Source organism: Trematomus bernacchii, unplaced genomic scaffold (assembly GCF_902827165.1).
Source record: "Trematomus bernacchii unplaced genomic scaffold, fTreBer1.1, whole genome shotgun sequence".
Classification (NCBI taxonomy): Eukaryota; Metazoa; Chordata; class Actinopteri; order Perciformes; family Nototheniidae; genus Trematomus; species Trematomus bernacchii.
This window is the reverse complement of record NW_022987547.1, coordinates 6,057,346-6,073,250: the sequence shown is the minus strand read 5'-3', so window position 1 is coordinate 6,073,250 and position 15,905 is coordinate 6,057,346. Positions and strand designations below refer to the sequence as shown.

General features: G+C 39.6%; 1 protein-coding gene across 1 annotated transcript; it reads left to right on the top strand.

Moving 5' to 3' along the window:
- Positions 1-615: 615 nt before the first annotated feature.
- Positions 616-15,679, top strand: glis3 (GLIS family zinc finger 3). The gene is given in 11 exon segments (XM_034122841.1): positions 616-1,059; positions 1,643-1,817; positions 1,904-3,047; positions 8,481-8,642; positions 8,748-8,858; positions 10,545-10,674; positions 10,888-10,957; positions 13,479-13,615; positions 14,088-14,229; positions 14,231-14,259; positions 14,545-15,679. Coding segments are annotated over 11 exon segments (2,589 nt in total). The 5' UTR covers positions 616-692; the 3' UTR covers positions 14,667-15,679.
- The last annotated feature ends 226 nt before the right edge of the window (positions 15,680-15,905 follow it).

Sequence of the window (15,905 nt, the reverse complement as noted above, 5' to 3'; positions counted from 1 at the left end):
ACAGACATCACAAACTCTGAGAGAAACACGACAGCTGATCTCCGGTGTCTCCAATATTACACACACAGCTCTGCGGACTGAAGGACACACTCAACCTGTCCTGGCACTCCGGGAAAAGTGTTTACGACAACATCAACAGGTGAGTGAACGCCCCACCGACACTAGAGGTATGATACAAAAAAACTGAACTACAAAGTTCATATTTTTCACTGTTATAAACACGTCTTGTTTTATATAAATGCTGGATTAAGTTAAGTAGCTGCTGTGAAAGTTACTTCAAAAGTGTTTTTATATTTCAGGATGATAATAGAACACGTTACTCAGTCACTATGCTGGTAAAGAATAATTTCTTATGGCAGCAACACTAATGTTGGATATATATATTATTTTGTTTGTATGTTTCCAGCACAATTTAAAAGATATATGGTGCCCTGCTTGGTGAAGTTGTTAAGGTTGAGTGGTTTTTCTACAGGTTTCAGGTGCAAAGTACAACGACTGGATTTTTTTTTGGTTTAATATTACATGGGCTCTTTTAATTTTATATTTAAATGTTCCTCTATTTTGGGATATCTGATAGGTATTTTTTTATTTTGTATCATGTCATAGGTATGAGCATTGCATAATCATTTCATCTGCAAGGACAAGATGCGGCTATCAACTTCCTTGTGAGTTTTTGAAACTTTGCTTCAGCCATGAGTGGAAAGGGCTGTCAACTCCTGGTGTCTCCTTGCAGTGTGTCCCCATCACTGAGCATGATCAGAGGACACCAGTCCAAATCCATCAGGATACCCATGTCTTCCCCACAGTGGGACAATCTGAGTCCCTCTTGGAGCATGGACAGAGTGAAAAGAGGTGACTTTCACTCCTTTGCTCCTGGAAAACAGAGTGAAAGTCATGTTGTTCTGCCATCGCTGAGCCTCCGCAGACAGGTGTTGACCAACGGGAAACATCTAAACACTTCGACTGCATCCCCACAACAGCAAGTGCCTACTCATCATCTTTCAACCAAAACAGGGACAATGCAGACAGGACGCTGCTCCTCTAACAACAGCTTTAAAGGTAACTCAATGGTTAAATCTAGCCAAAGATGTGAAAAGAAAATTGACCTCTTCAGAACAATATTTTAATATCACAATATTCAGAATCTAGAACAAACTCAGACTACATTTTAATTCAGACCTCAAGAAACACATCCCATAAGAGAATCTGTCTTGTGATGTTGGTTAAATGACCACTACTGCTTAACTGTTTGTGTTTCATACTTCACTTATTTTCACTGTGATCTTCATCACCTCAGTCTTCTTGCTGGATCTTGTACTTATTTATGGATAATTAACCAGGCATGAAGTTTGTCCCTTCCTTGGAAGGGGGTGAAAGGCTCATTAGTGATTAACAGAGCAGAATGTGCAGGTTGGCAAGGGAAACTCCGCTATCTGCTGTATAAACCTTAGTTATAGCTAATTGAATGTGATGCATTTGAGTTTTATTTGCATGCCTTAAGGTCTTTTACAGATCGTTGAGTAATATTGTGTTGACACTTTTAATTGATCTGTTAGGATTTATTTAATGGAGTGGATACAAGTTGTTGCTCTGCTTTAACCTATACTTTAATAGGGATATTGAGTTTTGTGCTTGTGTGCAGCAGCAGGTTGCTCTGTGTCTGGGCCTATGGAAGTATTTGGTCAGCCAGCCGCTGCTAACCTGACAGTGACCAGCAGCCCCATGACCCTAACAGGCCACCGCTATACAGCCGGGCCTGGAGCACAACACCCTCCATCACTTCCACATAGTGTGCAGATTCCCCACACTGATGCCAGGTGGGCAATATCAATTCCAGTATGTGATGATGAGCTCATTAAACCTTAAGAGTGATACTAAAGTGGTTAACAACAATCTGTTTCAGATCCGTACAATCCAGAGAATCCCTGGCATCCACTACCCTTAGTCTGTTTGACACACAGTCGATGTTTAGTGGCAGACACGAATACTCGTATGGTTTCCGGGTGCTTCCTCCACTGGGTCTACCTCAGTTCCAGGCCCAGGCCAGCGAGGGGGGAGAGCAGCTCAGCCTGACCCCCGGCACGGCCATGTCAGGTACGACCGTATCAGGAGGGACCAGCAACTCTGCCTCCCTGCCCTCGTACCTCTTTTCAGCTGATGCCGGAAGCCCCCGACAGTCTTGTGCTAAGAAGAGAGCTCTCTCCATGTCGCCATTGTCAGATGTCATGGGTATTGATTTCAACTCCATCATACGCACCTCACCTACTTCCCTCGTGGCTTATATCAATGGTTCCCTCAGCTCTCCAGCCTCCCACCCCACACTCTCACCTGTCCAATCTGAAGGTTATGGGCACTTCCTGGGAGTGAGAGGCTGCTGCATCCCCAACGGCCATCCCTACGGCATGCCAGGCTCTTCGCAGGCTCTGGCCCCACAGACAGATTATAGCCGTATGCAGATGCTTGAAGAGGGAGGGGGTCTGGAGAGCCAGATGGCTAACATGGTGGTGGACCAGCAGTGCCTCCCAGAGGAAGGAGGGGCACTGGAAAAGACTAAAGGGAGCTGCAGCCAATTCACCCACAACCTGCTGCCGCCTCCACAGATACAGCCAGCCCTGCTGACTACCATCCAAGAGGCTGCTGCTCCACAGGGGCCTCCACCACCCTACCACTCACACCAGCACTTCCACCTCAATAGACGTCAATGCAAAATAAAGCCCCGTTCGCAGGACCCTCTCAAGCACGCTCTCATGGTTCATCCAAGGCATGGGGTGAGCTTTCTGCCCCAGGTCCCTATGCTGGAGGAGGAGGAGGGAGAGCTGGAGGAATATGGGGCCCAGTGCTGCAGGTGGTTGGACTGCAGTGCAGTCTATGACCAAAGGGAGGAGCTGGTGAGGCACATAGAAAAACTGCATGTGGACCAGCGGAAAGCCGATGATTTTACATGCCACTGGACGGGCTGTCCACGCAACTTCAAGGCCTTCAATGCCCGATACAAGCTTCTCATCCACATGAGGGTTCATTCAGGAGAGAAACCCAACAAGTGCACGGTATACCTAAAAGAAGTGTCTCTACATGTTCTTATCCTTTATTTCTGAATGTCTTTAGCCATCTCCACACCCAACAATACACATATAGCACATCTCTCTCATAGTCAGATTCCTTTTACCTATTTATGAGGAGAATGAGTGAATGCAGTGAAAGCTGGAACGTGATGAATGTCACTGAGTTCAATGCTTCATTCAAAGCCACATCTAGCTGAGGCCATTCAAGCCTCTGGCTGCGGAAGAATAAAGCTTTTTCATAGGGCAAATGCCTTCATGTGCTCTGTGTTTAAGGCCAGGGTTTAGACTCAAAATATGGCTTCTCTCTCCTTTTAACTTTAGCCACGGGGTAATTAGCAGAGCTCTGTGATAATTGACAAGGGGTTTAACTCAATTATGTAGTTATTACATCAGCACAAAGGAGGCCTAGAACTGTAGATCTGGCATGGCAAAATGGCTCTCTACTGGGCCTGTCAGCAGCAGGGGGCTTGCCAGGCCACCGTCTGACAAACTTGGCCCTCGTTCTGGGAAGGTGATGCCCCAATGTCTGGCTCTTCACAGGTCTGCATTTCTGACTGTAGAGCTGGAGGTAATCCATGTGCCAGATTATTGATGAGCTTGGTTTGTCCAAAAAAGAGGATCAAGTTATTTCAGATTGCAATATGATGATGCCTTTAGTTTGATAATGTAATGGGAGAATATATATAAAGTATGCCTCAGCTATACTGAGACAGTACTATGAGCTACAGGCTAAAGTCATCAGTCAAACACACTGATAAAGACAATGCTAATATACAGGTTCAGGTTGACCATGTTCATAATGTTAGCTTAGTGTGCTAGCAAATGTTAGCTTTTTCTAATGAACAAATACAACTAATGCTGATTAAAATGTAATTACCATGGCAAGTTATAAACCAAAGTATTGGAAATGAATATTTTAAATCAATAATGGCGTTATATGAAGGGCATCAACAGAGTCATTACCATTTAGTAAGAAGGGGCTATGAATGTCTCAAATTTCACGCATTCTATCTAGTAGATGATGAACCGTTTATCTCCAAGACAAGGAAGTCAACCTTCTTTTAGTGGCACTAAAAGCAAGGTCAAAGGATCACCAAAATCAGTAGTTGTTTTCATTTGGAAGATATACAATTTTACAAAATGAATGGTTATTCAATTAGTAGTTGTTGAGATATTGCAGTCTAGATGAAAGTGGTGGACCAACCGACGAACAAACCAACATTTTGTCATGCAGCGAGCATGACTAAAACAATATCTATGGATTGTATATCCCTTGTTTTTTTCTCACTTCCATTGGAAAAATACTTCAACTTTGATGAATAATTTAAAAAATAGACTTGCCAAACATGCTTCATGTCGCTATTTTCAACAAGTCAATTATTAACAAAAAGGCATACCTGCAGTCGACCTTTTGTACCAAAATACTCACTTATTAGTTGAAGCCAACTCTGTTGCCATGGAGCTGCAAACGTTTGATGGGAGTGTGTTGCATGTAAAGATTCAGTGAAGAAAAAAGTATTCATGTTCACAACCCAATGCCAGGAAAGGAATTGATAAATAATGGGACAGATTCTTTACATGAACCTCTCCACATATCTTTGAACGAGTATATGTGAATGTGGTTATATATCTACTTCCTGTGAGATTGAAAAAGTGTGCTTTAACGATGGATATGCTTAATATAAAAACTGTGAATTTCACAGAGCAGTAAGAAAAGCTAACAGCACTTTGATATTTAGAGAACGGTCGGTAACTACTCTTGATGGCGCCCACCTTTTAAATGACAATCATCCAAGATGCAACAGTTGTTCTTGGGAAATGATTGACAGCTGAATAAACTGATGCATCGCAAATGAAGTGCGAGCCAGCAGCAGAACAATGAGGAAGCTCTTGTTACACCGTGAACATGCAGGGCAGGCCCAGGCTTGTGTCTGTCATCTCACAATATGTTCAATGATGTTTGTTAACATATCCTTGACTCACCAGTCTGTTTGCATCTGTCACTGTGATTTAAATATATGAGGTTTTAAAGCACAGTGTGAACTTTAACAACAAACAATAGATTTCTACCATCATTGTGATTCAACCTGTTAATGAGTTTAACACATTTTTATCTTTATTATGTGCTTTCAACATTAAGCCCATTGCTCTTGCGGGGAGTAAAGTAATTGAAGAAAATAAAAAAAGCGGTAGTACATTATTCAAAAACAAATATTTAAAAAAAAAAGTGTATTAGTTGTAAGACTACTTTGTGTTTGTATACTTATGATATTTATGTTTTATTAACACAACAATTGGCACTACTGAGCATCACCGAAGTTAGCCAAAATGTATTTCTTATCTTCTCTATATTACTATTCATTTTCAATCAGGCTGTAATAAATCAGTGTACTTAAAAAGAGTCAAAATGAAAACGTAGTTCCTGCTAATCTGCCAAATTTCCCTACATGAACATCTTGTAATTAAAGCCTTGCCACAGTAATGCCACTGAACGCACAACTGTTCATATTTCAAGTTTGACAACATTTTAAGCGCCATCATTACAATGTGTTGGTAGGGAAATAACTCAGTTATAGCACCAGGAAATAATGCTTTACAGCTTCATTCACTATTTAGCATTAGTAAACAATTATTTTTATTGAACCAGAACTCTTAAGCCTCTCATCAGTTATACAAAAAGTCCCACGTTATGTTTTCTTACATTTAGGCAAAGAGCATAGAAGCATTTGATTTAAGTTGTTTGATTTAAGTACCGATTACTGACAGTTTGCTACATATGTTTGTTGAATTATGTGAAAGGTCTACTGACACAGGGACTGACAAGCTACAATATAGGGAACCAGGTGAAACAAAAAGAGCACAGAGGGTAGAAATATCACTTGTGAAACAGGGAAGAGCGGAGAGTGAGTTGACCCTGAGGCTAGGACTGGGCATTGGAGAAAGTCTGCTGGCACACTGCAGCTGTCACTGTACCTGCCAGGACCTGTCAGACGCTGGCCATAACACTGATATACACAGAGGAGCCATGCTCCTTTCTTTTCATCCCAAACGTCCCTCGCGAGAAACTCAAAAGCCCTTTGCGCTTTATGAGAGCTTTATGAGACAGAGAGAGAGGGGGTTACACAGTTACTCACCCCTGGCTAGTCCTGAGTCTTGGCAGTTTTTGTTTTGTTTTATGCTGGTTCTCACTTGACTGACCATTTTGGTTCTGAGAGCCCATTTATCTCTGTCTGGGTTTTTTTTCTTATGGTATTCTAGCTGAGGGGTTTGTTGGTAATTGTTTTCTTTAAGCTATATTTTAGGATTGGTACTCTTTGTCAGAGCACCCCCTTAGGAGCATGTATTGTAATAGACTAGAATTAGAAAGAGTGCCAGAGTGAAATGTGTTGAAAGGGGCTTCAAGACGATTTCTTTCATTTTTTGCTACATGTTTGGTTTCTAATTTATTAGCTTTGACTAAATATTGAGGTGGTTTCATTTTCAGCACTGCTTGACTTAGACGGTATGCTTTTATAGAAAAATAGAATTACCCTACCGGTCATTTATCATAAGGAAAATAATTGTCGCAACATTACATTTGAACAAAAGTGAGGTTTAGTAAAAAGTTATAGAAGGAAGTTAAAGTATGAAGCAGGTGTTGATGTGAGGAACTAGCTTTGTCATAATAAAGAAGGGCAAGTATTTCTGTGTGGAATGCAGAGAAATATTATAAGTTACCTATTAGTCATCAGAGACATTTTGATTGGCTTTGTCTGTGATGAATGAGAGGTATCGGTATGTCAGGAATCTGGTCTTACAGGAAGAAAATAACAAAATTGGACATGGTCTACGTGTTTTCTCCATAAAGCTTAGTAAGGACATTCCAGCCCCCCTGAGAGAGAGTAAAGTCCTGACCTTACACAAGGAGAGAAACATATTTTAGCAGTGAAGTCACTCTGGTAGCTTGATATTGAGAGCTATTTGTTTGGATTATTCTCCTATATGTTTTGTTCCTGAAGTGGCCTTTATTAGGTTGTTATGGACTCATTCTTCATTCTGAGTTTTGGCGCAAATGAATAACAAAAAGTCAACTACAAGTGACTTTACTTGTTTTGTAATTGATAGCCAGCCGCTGTCAAGGTGATGCAAGATGAAGGATTCAAAACACAAAAAGAACAATACAGTGATGTGTGTATACACACTGACCCCTGCTGGTGACACATACAAACATCCGAAAGGTGCCATTTAAAATATTAGGATTGGGTCAAGCATGAATTTAAATTTGAAAGTGTGAGAGTGGAATTAATACATTTTTTAAAACTGTTTTAAAGATGTTAACGGAATTTGCAAGAGAGGTGCAAAACGGTTATAAAGTATGTATCCTTTCACAGCACATAGCCTCATGACTCTATGCGTGTTAACACATTTACAATCTGATTATAATTGTGATAACAGTTCCTTATTTTTAGCAGGAGTGCATACAAACTAGGAAGAGATACAGACACAAGGTGTGAACAAACTTATGTGTTTCTATCATGTTTGTGACTCTGTACAATTGTTTTAGATCATAGAATAATTCTGCCTTACTGATAGGAAACTAAGAATGACCTCATAATAGGGCATCAAATAACTCTATGCATTTCATTTTGGGTATGTTATTTTAGGCTTTGGCACAGAAAACGAATGCTTGTTGAGGGATTTAAGCATCACACTTAACTGATTTGTTCAAAGAATTATGAACTCATTGCGTTACCTCGAATTGTTGTGGTTAAATTTGTCTAGTTAATATATTTTCTTCATATTGTGATGTGCTCTGTATCCTGGTGCCCTACATGTGCAGAATTTTCTCCATTAAACTTCCTCTTAACAACATCCAAAAGTGTCAAAAATAAAAGGCACAGTCATCTGAATGCAAGTATAAAAACTCAAAATAATTGCAGCATGATAGGAATTGACAAATGAAAAATAACAAACATATAGAGACAGGCGATACAATAAAGTCTGCTCAACGCTAAAAATAGCCAGGATTGCATATGTGACAAGATAACACACTTGCAATAAAACTAAATTGCACCTGTCCCTTCCAAATGTTTACCCCTCTCAGGGATTTGCTGCTCATAGCTGCTCGCCTTCCAACCATCAAACTACTATCGCAGGAATCACTTAGGGCTTGCTTAAGTGTCAGCTCAGGCTAAATGAAAGCTATTTTTCTATTCAAAGGGTTTTCTATACTTCCTCTTCTACTCTCATCCACACACTGAGGTCAGCAGGCTTTAATCTGCAGCAATTTCCATCTAATAAGCTCAACGCATCAGGTATGTGTGTGATGTCAGGTTGAAAATGCAGATCTGATATTGGGTATTGCAATGGACAGCAAAAAGAAAACCTGAATGAAATGAACTGCTTGGATAACTTGTCTGTGTTTGTATGCTGTTACAGTTCGAGGGCTGTAAGAAGGCTTTCTCTCGGCTAGAAAATCTGAAGATCCACCTGCGTAGTCACACGGGGGAGAAACCCTACCTGTGTCAGCACCCAGGATGTTACAAGGCCTTCAGCAACTCAAGTGACAGAGCCAAGCACCAGCGTACACACCTGGACACAGTGAGTGCCAGCCTGATCACAAACATGTATCAGGATGGTATTTCAAAGCTTGTTAATGTCTATTTGCGGAGTTCTACAAGTTACCAAATGTCTGCGGTTTTACAGAAGCCATACACATGTCAGGTGCCGGGCTGTGCTAAGCGTTACACTGATCCCAGCTCCTTGAGGAAACACGTGAAATCTCACTCTACTAAAGAACGGCAGTCACGTAAGAAGGTACAGTGCTGTAAAACAATTCAAATTTTTTTTAAAATACTATTGTTGTGGCAAATATATTTAAAGGGGACCTATAATGCAAAATGCACTTTTGTACGTCTTTTATACATGAATATGTGTCCCCGGTGTGTCAGGGAACTCACCAAGTGTCAGAAAACACAACCCTCTCTCTTTTCCTCCATACCCAAATCTCTAAAAACGGGGCTGCAACGGAGCTGATTATTATTTGAATTTTTCTGACGTCAGAAAAGGGGTGCTCCGCCTATATGGGCAACTCTCCACCTATCAGGGGAATGAGAGACTGCTCGAAAGCGCTGGAGACGCTGTAGTACAGGAGGCGTGTGGCGCAGTGGATAGAGCGTTGGTGTTCGGATCAAGGGAGCACAGGTTCAAACCCTACTGCAGTCAACATGTCGTTGTGTCCCTGGGCAAGACACTTCACCCCAAATTGCTCCTGTGGGGATTGTCCACAGTATTGAGTATGTAAGTCGCTTTGGATAAAAGCGTCTAACAAGTGACATGTAATGTAATGTACATATGCCAGGCCTGTAAGTGGCGCTGTAGTCTGCCACAAAAGCAGAATCAGCCCTTGCAAAAACAGGGCTGGAAAAGAGCAAATAGAGCGAAATGAGGCATGGCTAAAATGCATGATCTGTTTGGTATTTTGAAAAAAAAAACTTCACAGACATGTTTTATATAGGTATGGCCCTACAATATATGTTTCAAATATAGCATGATAGGTCCACTTTAACTGAGAAACATCGCACTTAATACAGCACTTAACTTCAATAATGTGTAAGCTTTCGGCTGTACATAAACTGGATTGTAAAAGACATAAGCAGGCTCTATGTGGAAAAATCTCGTTAGTGATACAGTAATTGCAAGTAAACTCCATCATTGCCTAAACAACAACCACAAACAAAAGAACATCTACACTAACATGTCACAGGTTTTTTCCTTGTGCTGTAATTCTTCTTAATTAGCTGCCAGTATGGAACATTAAACCCTCATGATCTCCATCCCTCTCTGTCTAACTCAGAAAATGTAATTTATTTAAACTTTCATTAACATCCAGGTTTACACGCGAAAAATACATCCACTTAAGCTGACACTGACGGAGCCAGGTCATAAGAAAACACAAATAATGATGTTGTTTTTCATTTCTTCTCCTGTTTTCAAACCCTTTAGTTTACAGAGTGACCCTATAGAAAAGTTTCCCAATATACCGCTGCAGTTAAGATGTGTGCATGTGTGTGAGAGATGTATGCCCTTACTGAGGGAGATGTCACTGTAGAAAAAGAAGGTGGGTGGTTACAAAAAAAAAAGTGACATTTTACAAAGTCTCCCACACGCAAAACTTCTTTAATCTAAAACTCATAAAAAGGTTTATAGTAATTGTGATTTAATTGATGCTTCTGAGGATGGAGTGCATGATATATCTGCTTACCAAAACCAATGTAAGACCGTGTATAGCTCACTGTGTAACAACCCTCATAATCTTAATTAGCTATATCTCATCTTGTCTGTAAATAGTGTACAGGCTTTAGCGCTATAATTAAGATGATCAAAATGTTACTATTTATTCTAAGAAATCCAATATATGCAAACTGTCTACTGTACATATAAAGATATACAGTGCAAAGCATAAAAAAAGCTTTATTTTATGTTTATGCTTCATGTCTCTAGATGAAATCCACTGCTGATGGGGCTCAGGACTCGCTGATAGACTGCTTAACCATTCACCCTCTGCAGCCGAGCCTTTCTCCTCTGGCAAGCATAGACTCTTCCCCTGGCGTACCCCTTGAATCATATTCTGGTATGTCCTGGATCTTTGCATGTTTGATATAAAACTAATCTCTAATCTGTGTGAATCTGTGCTGTCCTGTTTTTCATTATTACCCTGTTGCTGTTAAACTACTGAATTTCCCCACGGGATTAATAAAGGTCCATCTTATCTTATCTTAGATACTTAAGTATATCCCCCTGCAACCATTATATTTAGGGTGTGTAACTCATTTCTGTTCCTCAGCTGCTGCACAGGGACAAGACTCCAGCAACCCCCACCTGGCTTTACTGTGCTCTTTACAAGACACATACAGGTACTGAAGATGTTTGTGTTCATTGTGTCGGGTTTCATTTAAATAAAATTGTTTAAAATTCTAAATCTGTTCCTCAATTTGTTCATACGAAGAAAGAAATTCACCAAAAGTGTCCACATACCCATTCATTCAAGCAACAAGACATAGCATTTTTGGCATAAATCCTTTTTGAAATACGGTGGAATAAGAACGTCAGCTTAACTCAGCAAGCCAACTGGTGTTTTCTTTTGATTTTTTTATCCCAATTGGCACAGTAAGAACTTTAACCATGACTGATTCAAATGAAATCTCCCTTTTGATGATCTGAAACAATCAACTTAAACATTGGTTGTCATGGCTTCAAGACTATAAGCTCATAATTCGAATGATCAGTTTAAAGAAAGCACTATTTTGTACCCTGATCAAATAGTCTAAAGAGTTTTTTTTTTTTTTCATTTGTGTGTGTGGGTGGCTGGGAAGAGGCTTTACAGATTGGGGATGGCCAGCAACACATTTCTATGGTCAATCCATAGTAAAAAAATCCCTTCATCTATACTTCAAAGGCCATGATAAAGTATGTCTGTCTCTCTGAGCAGTCAGATGCTCACGGCTCCTCACTGCTTGTGATTGTTCTCATATCAGCAGTAGGTCGGAGCATTCGCTGCAGGACTCTGAGGAGACAATTGGGAGGCGAGAGCAGACCATGACTTGGCTCATTGGTCTTGACCGCCAGTATTAATGGATGCTATAGCCACCGACAAGAGCGGCTAAGGAATTCAATAAGTGAAACATCAAATCTAAAAAATACCATTTAGGGTCCGGTGGGAGAAGAAGAGAAACCCTGTAATTACTTTTTTTTTAGAAGTTAAATCGATTGTAAAATCCTTGTTGCCATTTTCTGTCAAATTCCCTGGGATTCCTTTGGATCCCCATTCAGGCCTTGCATATTGTCAGAACACTCTTGTTCCTTTTGTATCCTTGTTATTGGCAAGTAGACACATTTACTTGGCCAAACCTAACGGCAGGGGTCTCAGCTTGCATGGCCACAGAACAATATTAAATATACTAACTTAATCCTCTTGATTTAACAATGAGTTACCTGAATGTGAAAGTAATGTCTTTGATTTACTTGTGTTTCTTTTCTTAACAAAGGAAAACAAATGTATTGCATTGTTAAGCTCCTATACCATCCCATACAACATACAATCTGTGAAGTTAAAAGAGTGTTCCTATTACAGACAAGTACACTGAAACAGGAGCAGTTTCAATTCATTATAAACAAATCGCAAGCATAGTAGTGCCATGGAAAATGCTATGAATTAGCTGTGTTGCACAAGACAGAGTAGTGAGCTAGGAATAGTATATAATACATCATAAAGTGCCTCTAGAGTGCTTCTGTTACTACTTATTTCAATTGCAAAGTAAAGAGAATCAATATTGTGGTCATGAACTCGATAAGTGAAAGACCTTAGATGGTGCATGTTGTTCAGTTCTCTGCAGGAACTATATATCTTATTTTTAGAAGCAAAACCATACATACGCATTTAAATATAAACTCAAAGCAGAAAAAATGAGCTGCGCGGGAAGCCACCATGCTAAGGAATTGATGTCGAGGAATCCATGAAAGCCGTTTTTCCATCCTCATTATATGGATGTGGAAATGCTTTCTGCTCATCCATGTCTTGTTGGGCATCTCAATTTCATTATTCAAGCTTGTGAAGGATTGTCTAAGGACTTCACAGAAGATGACAGGTGTATCTAGTGGGAACGAATGCTGAAGTCTATGTCAAATTAACACAGACTGTGTGAAGCTGTCACCTTGTCAATACTTCATGATGGATTCATTAATGGTTTATTTGCTGGATAATTGGTTAACATGCCTTTGTGTGGAACTATGGAAAACATGGATGTGGACAAAGAGAGTTGTTTGTTAAATAGCAATGTTAGCCTTAAAATCTAATCTAAGTATGATAAAAAGCGGTGAAACAGATTTTGATATTGGATGTCTTTGATTTCTACAGGAAGTGGTTTAAAATTATATATATAGAATACAAATGATAGCCTTCACTGTTGATGGTTTCAAATAAGTTGATGTCCTTACATCTTTATACAAACTGCATAATACTGTCTTTATATTCTTAAGGAAAACATTGTCTTAAATAACTATTAAAAGTATTGGAAATAGGCACAGCAATTAGCAACACTTGTATTTTTGTACACAATTAGTGCAAAAGTAATCCTAATTTATCTTCTTTCTGTAATAATTTTGTATATGTTATAAATATTAAGAAATCATTTTATTTCATTTTAAATAGAACATAAGCCTTACATGTTAATTAAATAAATCCTGTGTACAATACATTACATTTTCGACATTCTCAATTTAAAACACGTTTGGAAGTCCTTACTATACAATGATGTTCCTGTATGGTTCATGCAAATAATTAATAATTCTTTGTTTTATTTTGAATAATAAGAAAATATGTTGGCTTTTTCCCTAATTCCACCTGTGGAGTATTTAATTCAGTCTGAAATATTTCAGGTTTGTTGATCCCTCCCCCCACCAGCTCCTCCCCAGAGAGCAGTGTGGGCCACATCCTCCCACTGGGACCTCCCTGCAGAACAACAGAGATCTGAAGCAGCCCAGCCAGTCTCCTGATCTGGCACATCACAACCCAGGTACTCATAGTTTAACATCACTGTATTCCTAATTGTGTCAAATAATTCTAAATACAATTGTGAAAAAGGGAAGGTAATTCAAAAAAGTGGTGCAAGTCTTACATCTGAATCGCAAATATCCGAACAGTTTTTCTCACATGCATATTAACCATGCAGTAAATCCTTGTATGTAGCAGGTGGCAGGTGATTTTCCTTGTTAGATAGAATCAGGCAACCCTACTCTATGTAGCTTTAAATAGATATCACCTCTTTACTTTACGGACTTGACAGCTAACGTGATGTTAACAAGGCGCTCAGCAACAAAGCATAACAGTTCAAACTGCTGAGATAAAGACAGGTTTAAACATAAACGGTGGCTCCATTAACTAACAAAGCCTTTTCTAATGCAATGTTTCATTTAAGGACTAAAATGCTTTAGACTTTTTCTTAAAATGTGAATAAAGAAGTGCAGCTTTTCTCATTTAACCTACAGGGCTCTCAGGGCAGATTAAGATGCTATATTCTCCTCCACAATACGGTGGGATCGCAGCACAGACCAGCTCGAGTCACCTGATGCAAGTTGATGCCTTTGGTGACAGCATCGCTCCAGCAGTCAATAATCCCAGTGGGATGGCCACTACAAACAGCTCTTTCCTGCATTACAGGTAATGAAAATACAGCCGAATAAAATCACTCAAAGAAAAGCACTTATTGCCATCGGGTTTCACAACACCTGCTGTGTGTGGCTGTGTGTGTGTGTGTGTGTGTGTGTGTGTGTGTGTGTGTGTGTGTGTGTGTGTGTGTGTGTGTGTGTGTGTGTGTGTGTGTGTGTGTGTGTGTGTGTGTGTGTGTGTGTGTGTGTGTGTGTGTGTGTGTGTGTGTGTGTGTGTGTGTGTGTGTGTGTGTGTGTGTGTGTGTGTGTGTGTGTGTGTGTGTGTGTGTGTGTACAGGTTTTGATGTCCACAGTCCAGCACAGGATGTGGTTCCGTATGAAGAATTGCATGGAGGGGATTTCTTCAGTGTGGCAGACCACTGCACAAGCCAGCTCTCCTGCATCTACACAGAGGGATGATGTTACTTAAATGTATTTATATGTTATTACTTTTGCACTATTTTGTGTCCCTGTTCCATTTAAGTCACACGACGGTCAATAGTAAGAACACTTAAGATGATGCCACAACTTGGCGGTAGCTTCATTTAGTTTAATAAAGGGATCTTTGATTGATGGATTGATTGAAAGCAATCTAAGATGCTGCTCCCTGGGTTTCTCTGGGAATTGATTCTTTTGTCTCTTCTCTAAATGTACTATCTGACTTAACACTCATAATCAATGTATTCTAATGACTAAGCCTACAGGATTTTAATGTTAACTTTCTCAGTTTGTATACAACTTGTGTATAACTATGTTCATTTAGTAAGTAATTATACTTCTAGAGTACATATCTACATCGTCAAAAATGTAACAATGCATTTGAAGCAAAGTATGCCAGGGATCTTTAATAAGGTTTTTCTTAGAACCATTGCTTTGTAACTATAGTAACAAGACAGCCTTACCATTTCACTGTAATGTTCATAGACATAACCTGTTGTTTGAGGATCATACTGTTTGCTTTGATTGGTCCTGTGTGTGCCATGAGGCGGGTTTCTGTTGGTGACCACTCTAGTGAGTTATTTACAGCAAATTACTCTTAGGTCACATTGCAGTTAACCCTATCTGATTGAAGGGCATAGTGCTGTCCAAAAACAACAACATGGCAATGGCCAAAAACCAATTGAAAATTACAAACATAAGACATAAAAATGATAGCCAACAAACCAATGGGTGACCGTGTGTTCAGGGTGACTATGTCCACTTCTGTGTGTATATAATCTATAATAGAGCCTTCTTTGTTTGTTTGTTTATTTAAAGTAAATCAACTTCAACAATTCGACATCTCCTTGGGTTACCAGCAATACATCTGCTAAGTATAAAGTAGATTTGATGAATGGTTCTTCAGACATGCAAAGGGACATTTCCACATACAGACCGATCGAGATTCTCTGCTTTATAGTTGGACTAAACTGTAGATGGACTAAAATATGCAAACAAGTTATTTAACTTTTGGATACATTTGAAATAGATCAATAAAGTAATTCATTGGTACCCTTGTTTGTCAAATATCATACATTGTGTCTCTCAGTGATATGACAATGCACCAAACGGTTGTGGATTACTACACCTTAGTTTATTAAATGTTTTCAAGCTCAGCACACAGATAATTTACAAGGTCACAATTCCAACACACAAAAACATCTTTCAATTGATGAAGAA